Source organism: Chionomys nivalis, chromosome 3 (genome assembly GCF_950005125.1).
Source record: "Chionomys nivalis chromosome 3, mChiNiv1.1, whole genome shotgun sequence".
NCBI lineage: Eukaryota > Metazoa > Chordata > Mammalia > Rodentia > Cricetidae > Chionomys > Chionomys nivalis.
The window spans coordinates 123,285,875-123,305,867 of record NC_080088.1 but is presented as its reverse complement, the minus strand read 5'-3'; the positions used below and the strand labels follow the sequence as shown (position 1 = coordinate 123,305,867).

The 19,993-nt window shown below is 51.9% G+C and overlaps 1 protein-coding gene across 3 annotated transcripts in view; it reads right to left on the bottom strand.

The window, feature by feature from the left end:
• Positions 1 to 6,506: 6,506 nt before the first annotated feature.
• The window catches only part of Sez6l (seizure related 6 homolog like), a 161,362-nt gene continuing 147,875 nt past the window's right edge, over positions 6,507 to 19,993 (bottom strand). Inside the window, exons 13-17 of one of the 3 annotated variants that reach the window (XM_057763576.1) lie at positions 16,286 to 16,480; positions 14,727 to 14,759; positions 12,941 to 13,055; positions 12,004 to 12,106; positions 6,507 to 9,232 (exon numbers count right to left, since the gene is read on the bottom strand). In XM_057763576.1, coding sequence (XP_057619559.1) covers positions 9,203 to 9,232; positions 12,004 to 12,106; positions 12,941 to 13,055; positions 14,727 to 14,759; positions 16,286 to 16,480 — 476 coding nt within the window. In that variant the 3' untranslated portion in view covers positions 6,507 to 9,202. The remainder of the gene's footprint in view (positions 9,233 to 12,003; positions 12,107 to 12,940; positions 13,056 to 14,726; positions 14,760 to 16,285; positions 16,481 to 19,993) is intronic. The other 2 variants (XM_057763577.1, XM_057763579.1) reach the window with 2 other exon arrangements.

The window sequence follows — 19,993 nt, the reverse complement described above, 5'->3', positions numbered from 1 at the left end:
AGGTGCTTCAGAGCCATGGCTTGGCACCCCAGAGTTAAGGGTACATGGAAGATTTGCATGGTTTTTGATTCATTTTTAAAAATCATTGTGTATCTTGTCTTTTCATTGTTTTGTTCTGGGAAGAGGAGAGACAAGTCTTAGGAAAGTGTGACCCAGAGGATCTGCAAGGAAGTTTCCCTGTGCGGCAGGCCTGGTGCTTTGCTTCCCATTCTGCCCCTCCTTAGAAAATCTCAGAGTTGGGTTTTCCCATGGATTGAACACAGGCACACAGCTCTAGACTGAGCCAACCCCCAACTCCCTTTCTGTCGCCCCTTTTTGAGAGAGGTCTAGCAGTGAGGTTAAACATTTGTGGACTAGAAGTTGATTCTCTGGGTAAAACATTATAGGATCCAGGAGTCCATGGCAACCGTGTAAGTTTATGTCTGCCATCTCTAACTACATATGCCTCTATCTTTCCATGGCTATCTTTACCTCTGTCTCTCTGTCTCTTCTCGTCTCTGTCGCTCTATATCTACCTCTCTATATATAATATATATTCAATCTATAACCTGGCCTGCTTCTTGAGCAAGGAGAGATAACAATGACCTTGGTTTCTTTTTCTTTGCCAAGAGTGAAAGGCAGCCTGCCACTTCTCCAGACAGAATTCTGCTTCAATTGGACAGAATCCATTTCATCAGATGTCATTATCCACAGCAAACAGCCAGCACCCCGCAGGGAAAGTGGAGAGATGGATGGTGTATAAGTCAGGGTTCTCTAGAGAAACAGAACTGATAGAACGCGCGTGCGCACACACACACACACACACACACACACACGGTAGGGGTTGGGGGTGGGGATTTATTAGCATGGCTTACAGGCTGTGGCCCAGCTAGTCCAACAATGCCTGTCTATCTACCAAAGGACAGTCTAAGACTCTAATAGCTGTGCAGTCCACAAGGATCGATGTCCCAGCCGACTTTAGTATATGTTAGAATCCTGAAGAAGCGGGCTCTAACACCGTTAGCAGCAGGACAGATGAACTTGTTGAGAGTGAGGCAAGCAGGAAAGGGCAGACGCTCCCTTCTTCCGTCCTTTGATGTGTGGCCCCGATTAAGGGTGGCTCTCCCAACCTCAGATTATCTATGTTTAGGGTGGATCTTCCCACTTCAAATGATCCAGTCAAGACAATCCCTCACAGCTGTGTCCAGGTACTTGAGTTTTAGTTAATTCCAGAAGTAGTCACATTGTGACCTATCTACAAATGTGGAGAGGGGGTGAGGATTAGTGTGAAAGCCCTTTCTGGGGTAGACAAACAGGCTCCGCACCTCTGATATACTGGAGTGGGAGCTGGCTTCCCCAGCAGGAGCAGGACCCAGGGAGCTCCTCAGTTTCTCGTGGACACCTGTGCACTCGTTCAGAGTCTCTCTGGATTCTCACATATTCTCTCCCCTCTATCACCCCCCTCTAGCAGGGTCTTGCTGTTGAGCCTATGCTACCTTCCAGTTTCCCACAATCCTCCTGTTTCCACCTCCCACATCCAGGGGTTCATTTTCTTTCCTCTTCCCAGCCACACATAGCCCAGGTTGGACTCAGCAATAACATATACACATCAACTACAACCATTACTCCTTGTGCCCTTTGGCCTTAGGAACATGCGGGGAGTCCTGTGAGAAGAGAGACCCATTTGCAGGCCATTGGGTATCTGCCAGCATAGCAGGGCACTGAGTCTGGGCTCTGCCTTAGCCTGGCCATGTCCTTCCCCGCTGGGCTGTCCTCTCCATTGGTTCTTCTGCAATCTCCTCTGCACACTGAAGCTCCTTGACCTCAGCTGGTGAGAGCCTGCAGCCGCCAGCAGAGGCTGGTATTGTAAGCCATACCTGCTGTAATTTAGAAAAAGTAACACAGGAGAGAAAGATGCCATTCGACAGAGCTCAGGTGGAGGGTTTGTCTCCTTGGGGAAAAGTGAATGGGAAAAGGGGGAGGGGAAAAGGGGAGACTGGCCTTTGGTGATAAGAAAAGAGAAGAGACAGACAGATGGAGACAGAAATAGGGAGGGATGGGAGGTGGGCAGGCCCATTTTAAAAGGGAACATAGTGAGTGTGCAGAGGAGGTGCTCTTAGCGGCTGCAGCTGAGGACGCATCCTGTCAGGACACCACAGCTAGGCCAGTACAGATGCCTGGATGCTAACATTCCTCCATTTTTATCACAAAGAGGTGAGGAGTTAGAAAGGGGTAGCAGGTGAGGCAGAGATGAGGACGCCATGTTCTCAAGACTACTTCCTCCTGACCTGGAGACGTCATTCATTTTGGGGGGGACCTGGGAAAGCTGGGGTACTGGCCACATCGTGGAGTATCTGACTGTTTCACTTCACTGTCCAGGCTCTGTGAAACCATCAGACATTGCTTGGATCTGGCAAAATGCTGTTTGAGGTAGATCCAAGTCAACTCCCTAGGGCTTAGCGCGCCTGATCCTTTCCTGGACGTATCTGATGGTCTTGGGCCTCCAGCTCTATGGCCAACAGCTGGTGGTCCGGCAACAATAGCTGGTTAGGAATAGCCAATGGGTCTCCAAAATCATCCCAGTGGGGCAAGGAGGTATAAACAATGATCCAGTTCCCAGGAATGAGGCAGAGAAGATCCAAGGGTCTGCAGTTCCTGGCATCCCAAGAATTCAGAAAGGGTCAGTGTCGAGACAGCACAGGCTGGCCAGTGGGTTGCCATGCAGAGGGCAGGGACCAAGGGCTCTGAGCTCTGAGACACAGTCACCTGGTACCAGGACTTTGAGAAAAGCCAGAAGACGAGGAGAGGACTGTGCTCGAGAGAAGAAGCCTCACATCCAGGGGAATGGTCAGAGGCGGTAGTCCCGCCAGAGACCCAATTGCCAGTACTGAATGGAAGGAAAAGCCCCCTGTAACAAGAAAGCAGATTTGTTGCAGGTGGAAAGAGCAGATCTGTTGAAGGTGGAGCAGGAGGTGGGGTCCCAGCATGAAGTGATTGCCTTTGAGCAAACATGCCACGTGCAACAGAGGTCAGGGTCACTGGCAGAATGTTGCAAAGGTCTTGTGAAATATCAGGATATAGAGTGCCAGGAAGCAGTTATTTGGTAGGCTTGTTCCCACGAGTAAGACAGAATGAGATCCAATGGCTTTTTATCAAATGAGGGTCTTGAGAAAGGCACTTAGTTGCCTGGTGATCCATCAATCACAGGGCAGGGGCTGAAGGCCTGAGGATTCAAGAAATAAGACTGGCATAGGCCTCCCAGTGGGTCGTTATGCAAAGGGCGGGGGTCAAATGCTCTGAGCCCAAAGAGCCATGATTGCCTGGTACCAGTGCTTATTGAAACCAAAAGGCTGGAAATCACACTCGAGAGACTAGATGGATCCTCACTCGTGTGAACTAGCCAAAGGTGGGGGAGGGGAGGGGCTCACCAATCATGTCATGTTGGATGAAGGAACCCAGCGATCCAGAGAAGTGAGGGTTCGTATGTAGATCAGGTTCTAGGATTATGGTGTGCCTTAAACTGCCTGCAGGCAGGAGGAAGTACCAGAAGGGCCTGTCCCAGGCAGAGAACCAATGTTGTAATGTGTGGTCTGAGAGAAGGACACCTTGCGACAGAGTTCAGGTGGAGGTTTTTTTTTTTTTTTTTTTTTTTTTTTTTTTTTTAATTGGGGAGTTTCCAAAAACAATGGATGGAAAAAGGGGAACAGGAGAGGGGAGACCTATTTCTGGGGGCAGGAGAAAAGATAGAGGAGGAAGGAGACGGGGAGAAGGGAAGAGGGAGAATGGGGAGAGGGAGAGACCCAGAGCGAGGGAGGGATGAGAGGTGGGCACAGAGGGAATGTGCACAGAAGGTGCTCTCAGTGGCTACAGCTGAGGACACACACCCCAAGGCCAGGCCAGTGCAGATGCCTGCATATGAACAATACCCACAGCTTGGCCTGGCACCACGTGCATGCCAGCTCCAGACACTCCATGGAGTGAGACTTCCTGACATGCCTGTTTGGACATTGTGCTGGCTCATCATATGTCAACCTGACACACGGACTAGAGTTATCGGAAAGGAAGGCAACTTAATTGAGACAATGCCTTCATAAGATCCAGCTGAAGGGCATTTTCTTAGTGATTTATGGGGAGGGCCCGGCCCACTATGGGTGGGACCATCCCTGGGATGGTGGTCCTGGATTCTATATAAGTAGGCTGAGCAAGCCATGAGGAACAAGCCCAAGTAGCACCCTCCATGGCCTCTGCATCAGCTCCTGCCCTCAGGTTCCTGCCCTGCTGGAGTTCCTGTCCTGACTTCCTTAGGTGATGAGCAGCAATATGGAAGTGTGAGCCAGATAAACCCTTTCCTCCCCAGCTTGCTCTTGGTCATGGTGTTTTCATTGCAGCAATAGTAACTGTGCCTAAGACACACACACACACACACACACACACGTGTGTAGGGCAGGTAGGTCTGTGACTCCTGGTTTAAATATCTGGATAGTGAGGCTGCCCATGCACTCCTTCCTCCTGGGGCAAAAAAAATCTCTTTATAGACATGTGAGTGACTCACCTGTCACTCCAGCACTTAGGATGCTGAGGCAGGAGAATTGCTGTAAGTTTTAGGCAAGTCTGGGATAATCAGGAGTTACTTAGCACTGGGAAGGCAGAAAGAGGAGGATTTGTGGGGCTTGGTGAACTCCAAACCAAGAAGAGACCCTGTCTCAAATGAATGTATGGTATTCGGAGGATGACTACTGTGCTTGCCCTCTGGCATCTGCGTGCACAAGTGCTCACACGAACACGCACACATACACATGTGTATCAAAGAAATATGAGAAACTTTGGATGAAAGTTAATAGGGAAAAAAAATCTGAAAATCTGGTGGACTCTTGTGAATGGTGCTTCTGTCCTCTCCATGCCCAGGCTCTGGTGGACTCTTGTGAATGGTGCTTCTGTCCTCTCCATGCCCAGGCTCTGGTGGACTCTTGTGAATGGTGCTTCTGTCCTCCCCGTGTCCAGGCTCCCCTAGGGCCCCCTCTGTCCTCTGTCTGCAGAAAGCTCCTGCGATGCTGGCTCATGTGGTGCCCTCAGATCTGTGCTCGGGTGGAGGAGCGCAGCCTCTCCCCTGCCCACTGTGTTCTTACTTCTGCTGCTGCCCTGCAGTTGCTTCCATACAGGGCCTGCTGTGCTCCAAGGCACCTGACTGGGTTAGAGAGAAAGGAGATTGGACCTGGAGCCGCTGTCTGCCTCCTCAGGAAACTGGGTACTCACTCCCCTAGACTGCTGTCTACCCAACCCTTTCAGCTCTAGAGAGCCTTGCTGTGTAGTGTAGGGGAGCAAGCCCAGCACTGAGCAGATTGGGAAACTGCAGCAGAACTGATGTGAATGGAACCAACCACAACTCACAGTCTGAGGGCTGCCGTTCCCTGTGACTCATGGCTGAGACCCCGTCTCAACAAGGGAACAGACAACACACACAGACATTGCTGATAGAGGAACAAACACATCTCTTTATTCATGTTTACTGAGGAAGTCTACTAGTTCAGACACATGAACTGAAAACTTTGTAATCTTTGGAAACTTTTGGTTTGTTTTCTTGAGCTACAGTCTTACTATGTAGCCCAGGACAGACTTGAGTTAATAATCCTGCCTCTGTCTCCCCCTGCTGGAATCCAGGAACATGTCTCCCCGCCTTCTCCATTTTTCCACCTCAGAAACGCTCTGGAAACACATTTGAAAATTATCTAATATTCAAATACATTTTTACAGGAAAAGAAAATGTGTATCTTCATGGATGGCTTTGACTCTTTTGGTCTAGTGAATAAAAAAATATTAATTTACACTTATTTTGGTGTGCTTGTCTGCTATGTGTGTGAGACACACACCATGCACGAGGAGGTCAGAGGAGAGCTAGAGTTAGCTTTCTCCAACCTTGTGGGGCCCAGGATCACACTCAAGTCATCAGGCTTGGTGGCAAACACCTTTACCACTGGACCACATCACTGGCCCTGGTTCATTAACTCTGCTTTCTCCTTTGGTACCCAGAGGCAGAGGGTGTGGGAATAGGGTAACCTGTTGCAGAGCCATGGGGGTGATGCTGTCCTACCCTGGGGGCCTCTAGGACTGAAGGAAGCAGATCATGCCTGAGTCTTGGGGTCTCCTGGGATGGATTTTCTTGGGACCAGCTCCCTTCCCCTCCTCTCTCCTTCTGCCCCTCCCTCCTTTCCTCTCTCTACTCCCCTCAGTATAAAAAGGGCCACTTCAAGCCAGAAAAAGACTCCCCACAGAACAGGAGATGAACAAGCATACTGCTGTTGAACCTGCAGTCTCCACAGCTTTTGTTGAGACTGAAGTCTTGGCTGTGCTAGTAGCAATCCCCTCAGATAGGTCTTGCTCTAAACATCCCTTAAACATGGCCTATGGGCACTGTGGAGAGGGTAAGTCTTACCTCAGCATCTGAAGTACCTCACCCCAATCCTCAGAAGCTGGAAACATGGCCCTTGGTGTCACCCTGGAGCTTTGGGAACAAAATCCACATCCACCACTCTTTTATATCTGTTTTATTAGCAGCAATATATACAAAGTGGAAAATGACTTCATTTCATTTTTCTACCTTAGAAAGTTTGCTTTTTTATTATTCTGTTTGATGATAAATGAAAAAGCAAGCATCCAAGAAGACCCCTACTTCTGCGGGTGCTGAGTGCCGCACAGGACTGGACATGGAGTGCCGTCTCACTGGGCCTCATCAAAGACGCAGAAAGGTCATGCCCAAAGGAGAGGTCGTTTTGCCTATGGTCTCTGAAGCTATCCATGGTTCGTCGGAGTCCCCGTGGTGCCACCATTCTGGCTGTAACCTTTCTCTTTCTCCAGGGCTGTGTGTGGGTCTCCATAGTTGTCTCCTGAGGTTTGTGAACTCTCTAAAGAGCTGGTTTCAAAGGCTCGGGGTGGGATCACTTGGAAAGATGGCCCCCAGACAGAGTTCAGAATACTTATGCTGGCAAAGTGAGCTTACCACAAAGGAAGCTGGGAGGGGGGGGAGATGAGCTCCCGGCAGAAGAGGGAGAGGCTCTGCACGTGAAAGCACAGGTAGTGCTGCCAGGTGCAGCCTGCGTCATCAGCATGAAGGATGCCCACATTCGGGAAGCCTGCGCCTTGTAAACGCTTTTCCCCACTGATGTCAGAACAGGTTACTGCTTGTGGGAGGGCTCACGAGTGTATCCAGTTCAAAAATATTTAATCCCCATGGTTTCAAATTTCCTTCTTGTAAAAACAGACAGGAATGGGCCGTGATGAGGTGCCTTGTATATATTCAGCACTGGTAGCATTGTTTTTTTTGTTTGTTTGTTTTTGTTTTGTTTTTGCTTCAAACCTTTACATGTTACAAATACATAGTCAGGTATTTAAAAAACATGTCCTTTCAATCGCTGCACATTGTGAGCGTGCATGATTCACCTCTAGGCTAGAACACATTTCAAACCATGATTACAGAGACTGTACCACCAAGACAGAACTAAGACATTGGTATTCTGCAAAAAAAAAAAAAGGCAACTTTTTTTTTTTTTTTTTTTTTTTTTATCCACCCCAGTAGCCAAGAAATGTCCCGGTCATGACCTGGTCAGCTTTGAGGAGCAGGTTAGAAGGGCCTCACACATGGTCAGACCTTACAGAAGTCAAGTGCTTAGTTTTCCCAGGGTCATAGAGTAGACAGAAATGAAACAGCAAGGACAGAGTTCACAGGTGACCAGGGCTGGGGATGGAAGCATCTCAAACAGGTTCTGCCTCTGGGAGAAAGGTCACATTATTCACAGGTGGGGTCTTTCCCAAAGAATCCCTGCTCCCTAGAGCCTGCGTGATTTCTCCTCTGGTTCCACTGTGGCCAGAAACCCCCAGCCACAGCAGTCAGGCATACACATGCAGGGGGCTTTCCTGAAGGAAGCTGAGCCCCTCCTGGTCACCACATGGTTCGCACATGATCACTGCCCCTCATACCTCCTGTTCCCCCCAGCACCTAACCCCTACACCTTTCTTCATGACTGTACTTAGAAAACCAACTTCCGGAGAGCCATGGCCTCTGGCTGCCCTGGATTGGGGTTCTGAGGACCCTGAAAGCTAGGGAGGGCCTGCCATTGGAAACACTGTCTTTACTGAGGTTCAAGCTGGGTCTTGGGCCTTGTTCTCCTGTGGTTTCCACCCCGCTCTGTACACACAGCCTCTGCTGGGGCCCTGATGCCATTCCCCGACTCAGAGCCGCAGAGGCCAGGGAGGACCGACACTCTAACTCAGCACCTTCCCTGCCAAGGGGTACGTGAGAACAAGGGAAGCTGGAGGTAACATCTTATGTACGTAAGTCCCACCTAGGGCAAAGGTCCAGAGAGTCTAGAACTCCAGGTGAGAGTCAGAGCTGATCCCTGGCTTTCAGATCTGGGTACCCCACAGCAGATCCTGTGACTCTGTAGTCCAAGCTGCCAGTGGATTGATGGCCCTAGCCTCAGGGAGACCCTACCAGCAGAGGTGGGTTCCAGTACACAGCTCATGTGGCATCATCCCTCTTTGGAGTCCTCTTCCCCAAGATCCCTGTGCCTCCTCCCTGACAGTCCTCCTTGGGGCTTATCCCTTTTTAAGAAAGAGGCTGTTTTCTCCCCTGTCCAGTGTCGCTTGAGGCCAGAGAATGCTTAGCAAATCTTTGCTGCCTTTGGAGGCCGTGGGATGGAGAGGGTGGGCCCAAACTTTCAAATACTTTTAAAATCGGAGAAGAGGGCATGGGTTTTGTTTTGGAGGAGAAATAACTGGGCTTAAGTACTCAGGCTTAAATTCCTCCAAGGCAGCCCTGCAAGAGACATTCCGACAACCCTGGGGCTCCTGTTTGTACCAAGTACGCCATGGCCTGCTGCTGAAGACCATACAGGGTGGTGCAGCCCAAGTGAGGCACTGCTGATCCAACCGGACCTGCTCGCCGCTGTGCTGTTACCTGTTGACGTTTGCCTTGGGAATGGAGGCTGTTGTGTGACCTTGGCTGCAGCCCCAGTGTACCAAATTCACCGATTTCAATTCCTTCAATTTTAAACATAGTAAATAGTGCGAAGAAACAGTGAATCTTTGAATCAAAAGTGTAGAGGAAAAGATGGCTGCTACGATGGCTGCAGCCCAGTGCCACGAGGTCTCTGATGGATGTCCGAGGAGGTCCCGACGGTCTGTGTCTGCATGTCCATCTCTTAAGTCCCCCTTTCCAGGGCTACTCTTGTTAGATGGAAACTTCATACTCTCTCGTTTCCTGCGGGACAGAGTGGCACAGATGGGTCAGATCCTCAGAGGCAGAGTAACAGCCCAAGTCGTCCAGGGAATCCCTCCTGTGACCCTGGCCTTGGCCTGGTGGCCCTGCACTGTAGGTCTGTTCTGCTCTGTCAGTTCACTATTACAAGTGTGTGTGTGTGTGCATGTATGTGTCTGTGTGTGTGCGCGCGTGTGCCTGTATGTGTGTGCGTATGTATGTGTGCGTGTGTGCATGTCTGTGTGTGCGTGCATGTGTGTGCGTGTGCATGTAAGTGTGTGCAGGCATGCGTGTGTGTGCATGTGTGTACGTGTATGTGTGTGCGTGCGTGTGCCTGTATGTGTGTGCATGTGTATGTGTGCGTGTGTGTGCATGTCTGTGTGTGCGTGCATGTGTGTGCGTGTGCATGTAAGTGTGTGCAGGCATGCGTGTGTGTGCATGTGTGTACGTGTATGTGTGTGCGTGCGTGTGCCTGTATGTGTGTGCATGTGTATGTGTGCGTGTGTGTGCATGTGTGTGCGTGTCTGTGTGTGTGTGTGTGTACTGTGGCATTTTCTGGGGTCTGGCTCTCACCAACACTGTGACCACACAGGTGAAAAGGACAAGCACAGAGCCCACAACAGCTGGTCCTCTAGGAGTCCCGCCCCACTGATGCTAGCACCTCCCACTTCACAGGCAGACTAAGGAATGTGGAACCCCTCCCTCTCCCCAAATCAACATGAATCCATCCTTTGAATGCTGTCTCCACCAGTGTGGCTGGTTGCCTTTCTCCACTGCTCCCTGAGCCAGTCCTAGGGGTGAGGGTCAGGAGCCAATGAGATCACAGGTTCCACCTTGGAAATGACACTCACTTTCTGCGAGGCTAGAACAGCTATGGCGGTTACATCAACCCTTCCTGGCGAATGGGAGTATCGTGGGCAGAATGTAAGATGGTTCCCACGGCCCAGGCTGAATGGGGGATTCCAGAGGCATCAAGACAGACATGAGAGCAGCCAAGACCACATGACTGGAAGGCCTCCCTAGGCTTAAGGAAACAAAACACCCTATACAGAGAACCCCTACAACACCCAAGGGACCAGTCAGAGGTCACAGGGTGACCAAGCCACCTCTGGCTCATTTCCAAGCTCGTTCATGTTTGTTGACAGACTTGCTTTTTCCAGTTACTATCCACAAGCCTCCCTGCCCAACTTGCCGTAAGCAACCATGAGAGCCAGGGTGTGTGTGCATCATTCCCTGGCCAAGTCTTGGCGAACCTGTGGCTATGGCTTGTGAGCCCCAAAGCAGTGTTTATACAGGAGATATTGCATACAGGAGATCAAAGGAGGAGCAATGGGGCCAGGTCAGTATGGGCAAGAGAGAATTACATGTCATGACACGGTGACCTGAGGGTGGCGCTGTCACAAACCCCAAGCCTGGCGGCTCCTGTGTGCACACTTGGACCATTTCACATGTCCCATCTGCATTTTCCACAGCCACCATCTAACTTTTACACGCACCTATACCTCAGCTTTACTTCTTCAAAAAGTGTTTCAGGGGTCCTTTCAAGGGTCCCCTCATGCAGTCACAGAAAATGGCTAGCTTGTCATGGTCCTTCAGAGTGGTAATTAATCATAATCAGACATGTTTGATTGAGGCAGGAGAGCATGAGGGTGCAGGATGTCAAGTCAAGCTGGCCTCCTTCCTCCTGGCTGGGTACAGTCTTGTCCGAGTCACTTTGATCTCTCATCCTAATGAGTCTGAGGATCACATGCCTGTCATGTGATCCACCACACACCAGTGTTGATGCAGGCCTGTGTGTTCTGCCAGGCTTTGGAGCTCACTAGAGAGATCACACCTGTAGCCAGTTTTACGACAACAGCTGGTAATCCTAGTAGGTTCTGCATGAGCTGATGAGCCCATTGCCTAGTGTGGACGTAGTCACCCACCATAGCATGTGGGAGCCAGCAGCTAGGCTGTGGTGCCTGCGGTGCACAAGCCCGTCCCATGCAGGTGCGCCTACCCAGAGCCCAAGAGGACAGGGAACTCCTGCTGTTGCCTGCCTGAACATCGCTCCCTGGGTTTCCACTGCTCACCCTACTCATACAAGTGGACTTAAAACGCAAGTCACGGGCAGTGGTGGTGCACGCCGTTGATCCCAGCACTTGGGAAGCAGAGGCAGGTGGATCTCTGTGAGTTTGAGGCCAGTCTGGTCTACAGAGAGAGTTCCAGGACAGGCTCCAAAAAGCTACAGTGAAACCCTGTCTGGAAAAACCAAAAAAAAGTCCGACTTTCAACTTTTTAAAATATCACCCACACATAAAAAAACAAAACAAAACACAAGTCACGAGAGGCTGCAGCATTCCCTACGTCTCTAGGTTGACTCCTGAGGGAGTGATCTGGGCCATCCAGGTTCACAGGAGAGTGCTCTGTGAGGTTTTCCTGACAGGGAAGTCAGAGAACACTTTTTAAAAATTGTTTTTATTGAGCTATACATCCCTCCCCCAACCAGGGAACACTTTCTCAGGTCATATGCCTGTCTCTGAGGCATCAGCTGTTCCACAGGAGCCTGCACTGCAAGGGGCAGAATGGTCCATTCTGCTTTGAGACACATAAACTGTCTCCAATACCCCAGCTTGGCTCTAACCACTGGTGAACAGAGCTGGCTTCTCCAAGCAACCTGCTGAGTACGGGATTTGGTAGGGATGAGGCAGGACTCCTCAGTGGTCTCTCTGCTGGCAGTGCTATGTTCAAGGGGGAGTGGGGGCTCCAGGAGAGCAGTAAGTAACAGCACTTACCCCGGTCTCATAGATGGGGTTGTCGAACTCAGTTTCCACGGTGATCTGGCTGTAGGGGTGGGAGTACATGAGGGGCAGGCGGAGGCTGGAGTACTGTCGGCACCTGCAGGGGAGACAGCGGAGCTTGAGCATCCCTGCCCTGCTGCGCCCAAGGCTCTACACGAGTCTCTGCAAAGGGTAAGGGGTACATGGACGCAGTGCTGAGCAGGTGGGAGTCCCACTGAGGGCAAGCACCCCAACTCTTCACCCCACAGGGCCGGAGCAAGCCAGTCTTGTCACCTTTCTCCTTGGAAGGAGGAGCCCAATTGCTTTGACTTGTGAAGTAATTTCTGTGTCTCTTTACTCTCCCCTGCCTCCCGGGACCATGCCTCACCACACACAGCAGAGTGTGCACTCGTTCTCTGCCTGCTCACCTCCCAGTTCACTTCACTTCATAGTTTGTTCAAAAGCGCTACTCATTGCGGCCGCTCCTCCCCAACTCTAACCAAACACACAACCTCTGCCTTCGTTCTCCCTTCCAGGCTTTCTTCTGTTTGTCAACAATCTGGTAGTTGCTTTCCTTCTGTGCTTTGGAGATCAGTTGCTTTTCCTCACTGGAGTCTGTTTTGTTCACTGGAATGTTCTCAGAGCCCAGAGGCTGCTGGCACACACTGGTAGCTCTGTGATCGTGTGAACAATGTCTATGACTGTTCTGGACACAGTTTCTGTCCATCGAGGGCAAGTGCTGTGACCTTCAGTACCCAGGACCAACCCCTGGGACCATTGCCCACGACTGTGCATTTGCTAAGCGACAGAGCTAACAGAGGAACCGAGAGGCACCAAGACGCTTTCTGACGGGCCGCAGCATCCCACGTCACATGAGGTCACCATATCCAAGAGCCTGGCAGAGATCCGGAGGCCCTCGAGATGCAGTTTCACAACCGTACACCGCACCTACCTCGTGACGTAGATGTAGGCTCCTCCCAGCAGCAAGGAGATGAGAAGGACCGGAATGAAGATGGCCAGCGCCATGTTCCCGCCCTCCAGCGAGGACTCTGCTGCCGCTTCTGCTACTGAGCACACAAGCCACTGAGGCTCCTTTCCCACCAGTTCCACACCCACGGGGAGCCTGACTCTCAAGGGGGTGCCCCACCCCCGACATCCCACAGCCTCAGTCACTGGAGGGGCATGGAGGGACAGAGGCAGAGAGCAGAGGCCAGGCTACTGACCTTTGCTAGGGAGCCCCTGGTGGCCAGAGGGAGGCTGAGAACCAGCTTGAACCCTGGCCATGCCAGGTCCATGGAGGGCTGAGAAGAGGGCAGAAGTCTGGTTAAACTTCAACTCTGGGGGTGACTTGGATAAAGTTCAGGAACAAGCTTGCCTTCCTCTCTGGTCACCTGTGAGCAGCTGCACCAGGCTGGAGACCCTTCTAAAGCTTGCTAGTGGGATGCCACCCAGGGGTGGCTCGGGGCGGTGGGGACAGTGCAAATGCCCAGCCTCACATTGCCCCCAATGCACGTGACAACTGCAGGGACCATGGTAGATATCTTGGGGACCGGGAGCACTTGTTCCTAGAAGCTCGACCCCCTGTGATTCCCAGGCAGAGAGATCCCATGGGGGCACCCTGCTTCCCAGGAACAGCTGACCCATTATCCTCCCAACACTTATCTTTGTCCCCGCTCAAAGTGAACATTGGCTAATGACCCGTAACTCCCACAGCCTGAGACCCAGCGTGTTGTCAGCACGATGCTAATGGTGCTAGAGACAGCAGGAACAGCCGTCAAACTGCTGAGGCTTTCCCCAAAGGAGACAAACAGGTCATTGTCATCTGTGTGCACAGTCCTGCGCTGCACTGCACTGCCACTGCGCAGGCATGGCTGCTGCATGTGTGGGGGGTTCATCTTCACTGCAGCCCTGACTGCATCAGGAGGCACACGCCTGGTGTAAGATACCTGGAAAGGTCTAAGTGAGGTGGGGAGACTCCATCCCATGGGCTGCTGTCCCTCACTGAATCCCAAGGAAAAAATGAGCTGAGCATCGGTGCTCATCCCTCTTCTTGACTGTGGGTGCCATGCAAGTAGCTGCCTCATTCTCCTGCCTCCGTGACTCCCCTCTCAGGACAGACAGAAACTGGACTGGTAAGCCAAGCACTTCCTCCCTCAAGTGGCCTTTGTTGGGCGTCATAGCAGGGAGACGAGTGACTAAGACAAGGAAGAAAGGAAAGAACCTAAAAAACGACAGAGCCTGGCTCCCTGTTGTCACCTCGTCTGTCACCTGCCCCACAAAGCAAGACACCAGAAAAGGGAGAGGGGGGTTGCCAGGGAGCGCAGTTTGGGCTCTGGATGCTCCAGGCAGCCCTTTCACCAGCGACTGGAGGATGCTCTGCCTGGGGTGTGAGGTGAGGCTGTTTTGATCTCCACAGCACCTGTGGGTCAGAAGTTGGCTGGCAGGGCCGGGACTTGTCAGGCTTCTCTGGCTGCATTGCCACCTCAAATCCCTGTGTGTGTATGTGCCAAGTGAGTGCAGTTGCTCACGGAAGCCAGAAGAGGGCGTTGGAGCCCCAGAGTTGGAGTTACAGGTGGTTGTTAGCCACCCCTCATGGGTGTTGGGAACAGAACTTAGACCCTTTGTGAGAGCAGCATGCTCTTAACTGCCTAGTTCTAGCAGCTACTTCTGGAGGCCCCAGGGAAATCTAACTACAACCACCTCATGTACTGGAACTTTCAAGATAAAGTGAAACTCACCTTCCAGTGCGTGTTCGAAACTGCCTTGGTTAACTGAAACAGAAAGCAGGAAGCGGCATCAACACCAAGGGAATCCGCCGTTTGCATAAGAAGAAGCTGATGTGGTGGTGGTGGTTGGGAACATGGGAAAGCCCAGGGTGCACAGGGTGAGGGTGCTGCTGCTGGTGCCAGGCAGGATGGTCCCCCCCCCAGCACCCCCGAAGACGGTGAGAGGAGAGACAGGCAAGGATCCCGGCATCGCGGATGGTGATAGCACATGCTGTGTTCTGTTTGTGCCCAGAGCTCTTGCACACTCCCACCCACCTCTGGCCAGCCTACTTCGGCTCATGTGAGTGCTGGTTATCACCAACATCTTACAGAGGAGCCGGTGGTGCAGAGAGCTGCGGGGCTCCTCCGTCACACACCTCTGAGCGTGAGCATGGATTTCAACCCAGGGCGCCAGCTGCTTTCACGCCACTGTTGTTTGGACACAGCCTCTTGTGCTGGCCTTGAACATTCAGTTGCTGGGAAGATGGCTATGTGATCCCCACCTCTGACTATTGGCCTCTTCATGGGGTCTTTTTATGTTGTTTCTAAGAGGTGTGACTCAAGATTCCGACACCGGCTCTGGCTGTGAAACCCATGTAACTCAGCCTGTGCACTGCGTCTGTCGCCTGTATTTACTGGGTGGGTTCTGCATTCCTTGTAAAATTATTTTCATAAGCTCATATTTTTTTTATAAAGCCCTGGTATTCAAGGTACCAGGGGTGATATCTGTGCTCTGTCACCAAAGTCACTGTGCTGGCCAAGCACTGAACTGCCCGGACCTGGGCACTCTCGGAGGCAGAGCCTGGAAGTGGGCTTATGTGGGAAGACTGTAGGGATAGCAGCCAGGCTACTCTGGCTACTCTGGTAGGTTCCAGGACTCCTGATTACATCTGGACTAACGGAGGTCACCACCGAGCAGTGACACTAACCCTGGCTAAGAAACTAGCTAGCTGCAGCACTCCAAATGTGTCCTCAAGTAGAGAATTAATTCCTAGATTTACAGGTTGCTGCTGTTTGAGGGGGTGTGGCTTTGGGTGGTGACTGGGCTTCAGTGACTCTGTAGGAGCTGGCAAGCTCTCTCTGTCCCACCATGAGATGGCCCTGCCACACCACTGGGCAGCACGGATCCCCACAGGTGCAGTACTGTGCTGGACTCTCTGCCTCCACAAGGCTGAACCAAACAGACTTCCACTCTTTGTAAACTCTGTTCTCAGATATTTTGTTCTGGTACTAAAAAAGGAACCGAGAGTAGGTGTGGCGGTACACACCCGTAATCCCAGCACTTGGGAGGTGGAAGCCGGAGGCTCGTGAGTTCAAGGCCAGCCTTGGCTACAAAGAAAGTTTGAGGCTAGCCCAGGCTACACAAGACTCTGTCTCAAGAAACAAATGTATGAACCAAAGGAAGAAAACATACTGGACAGGCACCCACTGGATTTGGATCCCCCGAGGCCACAAAGGCCACCCTCAGAGCAAGCTCAGCTTCTCCTGGAGCCAGCCAGCCAGCCCTGACCTGGATCCCCAGGTCTCTTTACCTTTACAGATGGGCAGGGGCCCACTCCAATGGGACGGCTGTCCCAGAATGCAGCGGATGGTCACTTCGCCCATGAGCTCAAAGCCCTCATAGCACATGAAGGTGAGGGACTCTCCGGGCAGGTACAGCCTCTTGTATAGGATCTGGTAGCCGTTCTCAGGCAGCCCTGGATTGTCACATGCCAGGGACTCCTCAGCTGAAATGAAGCCAGACACAGGCTCTGAGAGTCTGTCTCAGACTCAGTACCAGTATCCGGGTAGCCCATCCACAGCATCCCCTCTCAGGGCCCTACCCTACACCCAGATGGTTTCCATCCCTCTTGCTCTCTCCCATCTTGGGGCACATACTACATGTGAACACCACAGAATGATTACGGTGGTGGGATCAGGTTAGAAATCTCAGTTCTTTCACTGACTAGCTGTGTGACTTCCAGAAAGTATTACACCCTCTCTGAGCTTCCGTTTTCTCCTTAGCAAATGGGAATACGACCACAGGACTCCAAAGAACAATGGATGTAAGAGGTGGGAAGCATCCCTGCCATGTGGAGGGCACTCAGTAAGTGACGGAAGTTGGTGTGATCGATTAAAAAGCCTGTCCACAATGAAGGCTGATGAGAAGCCAAGGACAATGGCACTAGGTTTCGATCCTAATACATGAACTGGCTTTGTGGGAGCGTAGCCTGTTTGGATGCTCACCTTCCTGGACCTAGACAGAAGTGGGAGGACCTTGGTCTTCATGTAGAGCAGGGAATTTGGACTGCTCTTCAGTATCGAGAGGGAGGGGGAGTGGACTAGGGGGAGGAGAAGTGGAGTGGGGATAGGGGGAGGGGAGCGGGGGGAGGGGGCAATATGTGGGAGGAGGGGGAGGGAAATGGGAAACGGGGAGCAGTTGGAAATTTTAAGTAAAAAAGAATAAAAAAAAAAGAAAATCATCAATAAAACATAATAAATATTCAGAAAAAAAAAAAAAAGCCTGTCCACTCCTCCAGAGCCCATCTGGCATGTCCAGGTTTGGTCTCCATCCTTCAACATTTCTCGTCCAGGAATCTTTCCCTAATGCTACCTGCCACCAAGTTTCTAGTGTTCTTCTTCCACCCAGCAGTGCCCACACTGTAAATTATTCAGGACAATTGTCCTGCAGAGACTGGTCTGTGGAATCAAAGGCCAAGAGCCTTAAGTGGCCGCAACCAATAGGTTCATACTGCCCCCTGGTGGCTGATTTTGGGTACTGCCAACGCAGCCAATTCCTGGGAGACCTAGAGTGGAACTTTCTGGGTGAAACATTTGTCCTTGGGAGACAGCCAGCAAACATTGCTTAGCGCCACAAATCCTGAAAACTTTTACAAGAGTTTAAATTGTGGCAAAATCCTCACACAGGTTACCGACTTCCTTAGCGTGAACAGCTGATCTCCAGGACGCAGGGCGCCTTGCTGGAGCCTCCAGCATTAAGGCTTCCCCTCACTCCAGCTTCCTGTTTCCTGTCTTCGTGAACCCGAGGAAGGCAGGGATTCCCACGGGTGTCTACTCTGGGAGGAATGGCTTCTATCTCTTAGCAAAGGTCCTTGAGGTCTCTCTTCGCGTCGGCTGAGTAGTTCTGTCAACACGCAGCCCATGTCCTGTGTCCCCACTTCCCATTGGTGGACACGTGGCTTACCTCCAAGGGAGGCTAATGTGAACAGTACTGAAGTCACCGTGACTGTGTGAATCCGCTGAGTTCCACTTCTGGTTCTTTGGAGGTAGATACCCAGAAAGATAAACGCTGGGTCCCAGGGTAGCCCCATTTTTATTTTTGAGGACCCGTATGCAGTCTTGACATCAGCTACCCCGTGCTATGTTCTCACTGACTATGCACACAGGTTCCAGTGTTTCCACAGAGCCCTACCAGCGGGGTCTCACTCAGGCTTGAGAAGAGCGGTGGCTTCAGGTGTTGCCTCCTGCACTCGCAGCCCCGCAGTTCAGAAAATGAGAGAGAGTGAGCTTCATCAGCAGGTGAGCAAGCCTCAGGCGAGAAGGGACCCGAGGCAAGCCTGCGGCCTAGGCTTCCGTCTTCCAAGTGTAACCCAGCTTCTCAAACCCACAGTCCTCCGTCCAGGACTTGGGGGAACTGGCCTGTCTAGACCCACAGGACCTGGAAGCATTTGACAGCTGCTCTTAACTGTCCCTCAGGGCCACTTCATCCCCTCCCCAGTGACTGTGCCGACCTCACACTAAACACGAGCACCTTGCCGTGTGAAGGGCCCTCTCCTCTCTCTTCATGAATGGTCTCCCCCCCCTTCTCTTCTCTCTTCTCTTCTCTTCTCTTCTCTTCTCTTCTCTTCTCTTCTCTTCTCTTCTCTTCTCTTCTCTTCTCTTCTCTTCTCTTCTCCTCCTCCTCCTCCTCCTCCTCCTCCTCCTCTCTCTCTCTCTCTCTCTCTCTCTCTCTCTCTCTCTTTCTCCCCCCCCCCCCATGTGTTCTCTCCCTTTGTCACCGGTGAGCTGCGCAGACAGAAGTGGAGATGGCTTTGTGGTCTCACCTCCTGGGACTGTCCCCTGAGTATGGCCAGGATCCAAGACTTGCTTTCAGCTGTGAACCTGGAAGGGTTGGGACACCTCATCTGTGGTAGCACTGCCTGAGATGGGAACTTCTTTCTAGAAAATGCAGCTTCGCTGTGGCGGGTGAGACACCTGGCTGTGGTATGCGCTGCCATCAGGGATCCACATGGTGTGGACTGAGGGCTCTACAAGGACCCCAGACTTGTGACCCACAGCAAGGGCCTGAAATGGTGCTGCCTCTTGTTTTGTAAGACGCATCATCTAACGACCCCTTGCTGACTCTGTTCCTGGGAATTTCAGTGTCCTTGGAGCTTCTGGAATGTCTCCAGCACCGTGTGTGGTAGTGGGTGCCGGTGTAGTGTGTGTGCTTTCTCCAGTGCTCCCCTTCCCGGAACTCAGCTTTATACTGGGTTCATTCAGGACCCCAGTGCCCAGCACCAGCTTTGGGTCACAGGACCCAGGTTTTCAGTCAGCTGCATCCTGCATGGTTACCACAGGCCAGCACATAAGAATGAGGCACGCTGTCATGTGAATGGCACCGCAAAGTGTCACCTGCATGCTCGTGTGACTGAGCCCTTGTGGCCTGGCTGGAGCACTGATGGGGAAGGTCACTGTACCTTTAAGTGGTGAAGCCTCGCTGGAGGATGTGTATCTCTGGGGGCGGGCCTTGAGGTTTCCTGGCCTGGTTTCCTGTTCCCTCTCTGCTTCCTGAGTGCAGATGTGACCTAACTGCTCCCACCCCCCATTCCCCACCCCCACCACGCTGGATCGCAGCCCCTCCACTGTAAGCCAGAATCAACCTCTTCCTTTTGAAATTGCTTCTTGATGGCATTTTTGTCCTCACGGTGTTCACCGAGATAAATAAAACAAATCCAGGCTTGGCCCCACAAGGCTGAGGCCAGAGGCACACAGCAGAACACAGGGCCAGGCTAGAACCTTTTCTCTGCCAGAGAAACTAACAGAGTGACCAACACAATGTGGCTGAGCAGAAAGGGCCCTTTCTGGCCACCGTACAATTGGAGGCTTATCTTGGACGGTGTATCTCAGATGTCAGTGATAGTGTGGGCACATCCTGGCAGGCACTCACACCCATTTCCTAGAGCCTTGCCTGGCTGTGGAACCTGCAGAAAAACTGGGCAGGTCACTCGGTGCCGTGCACTTCACACTCTCGGGAGTCC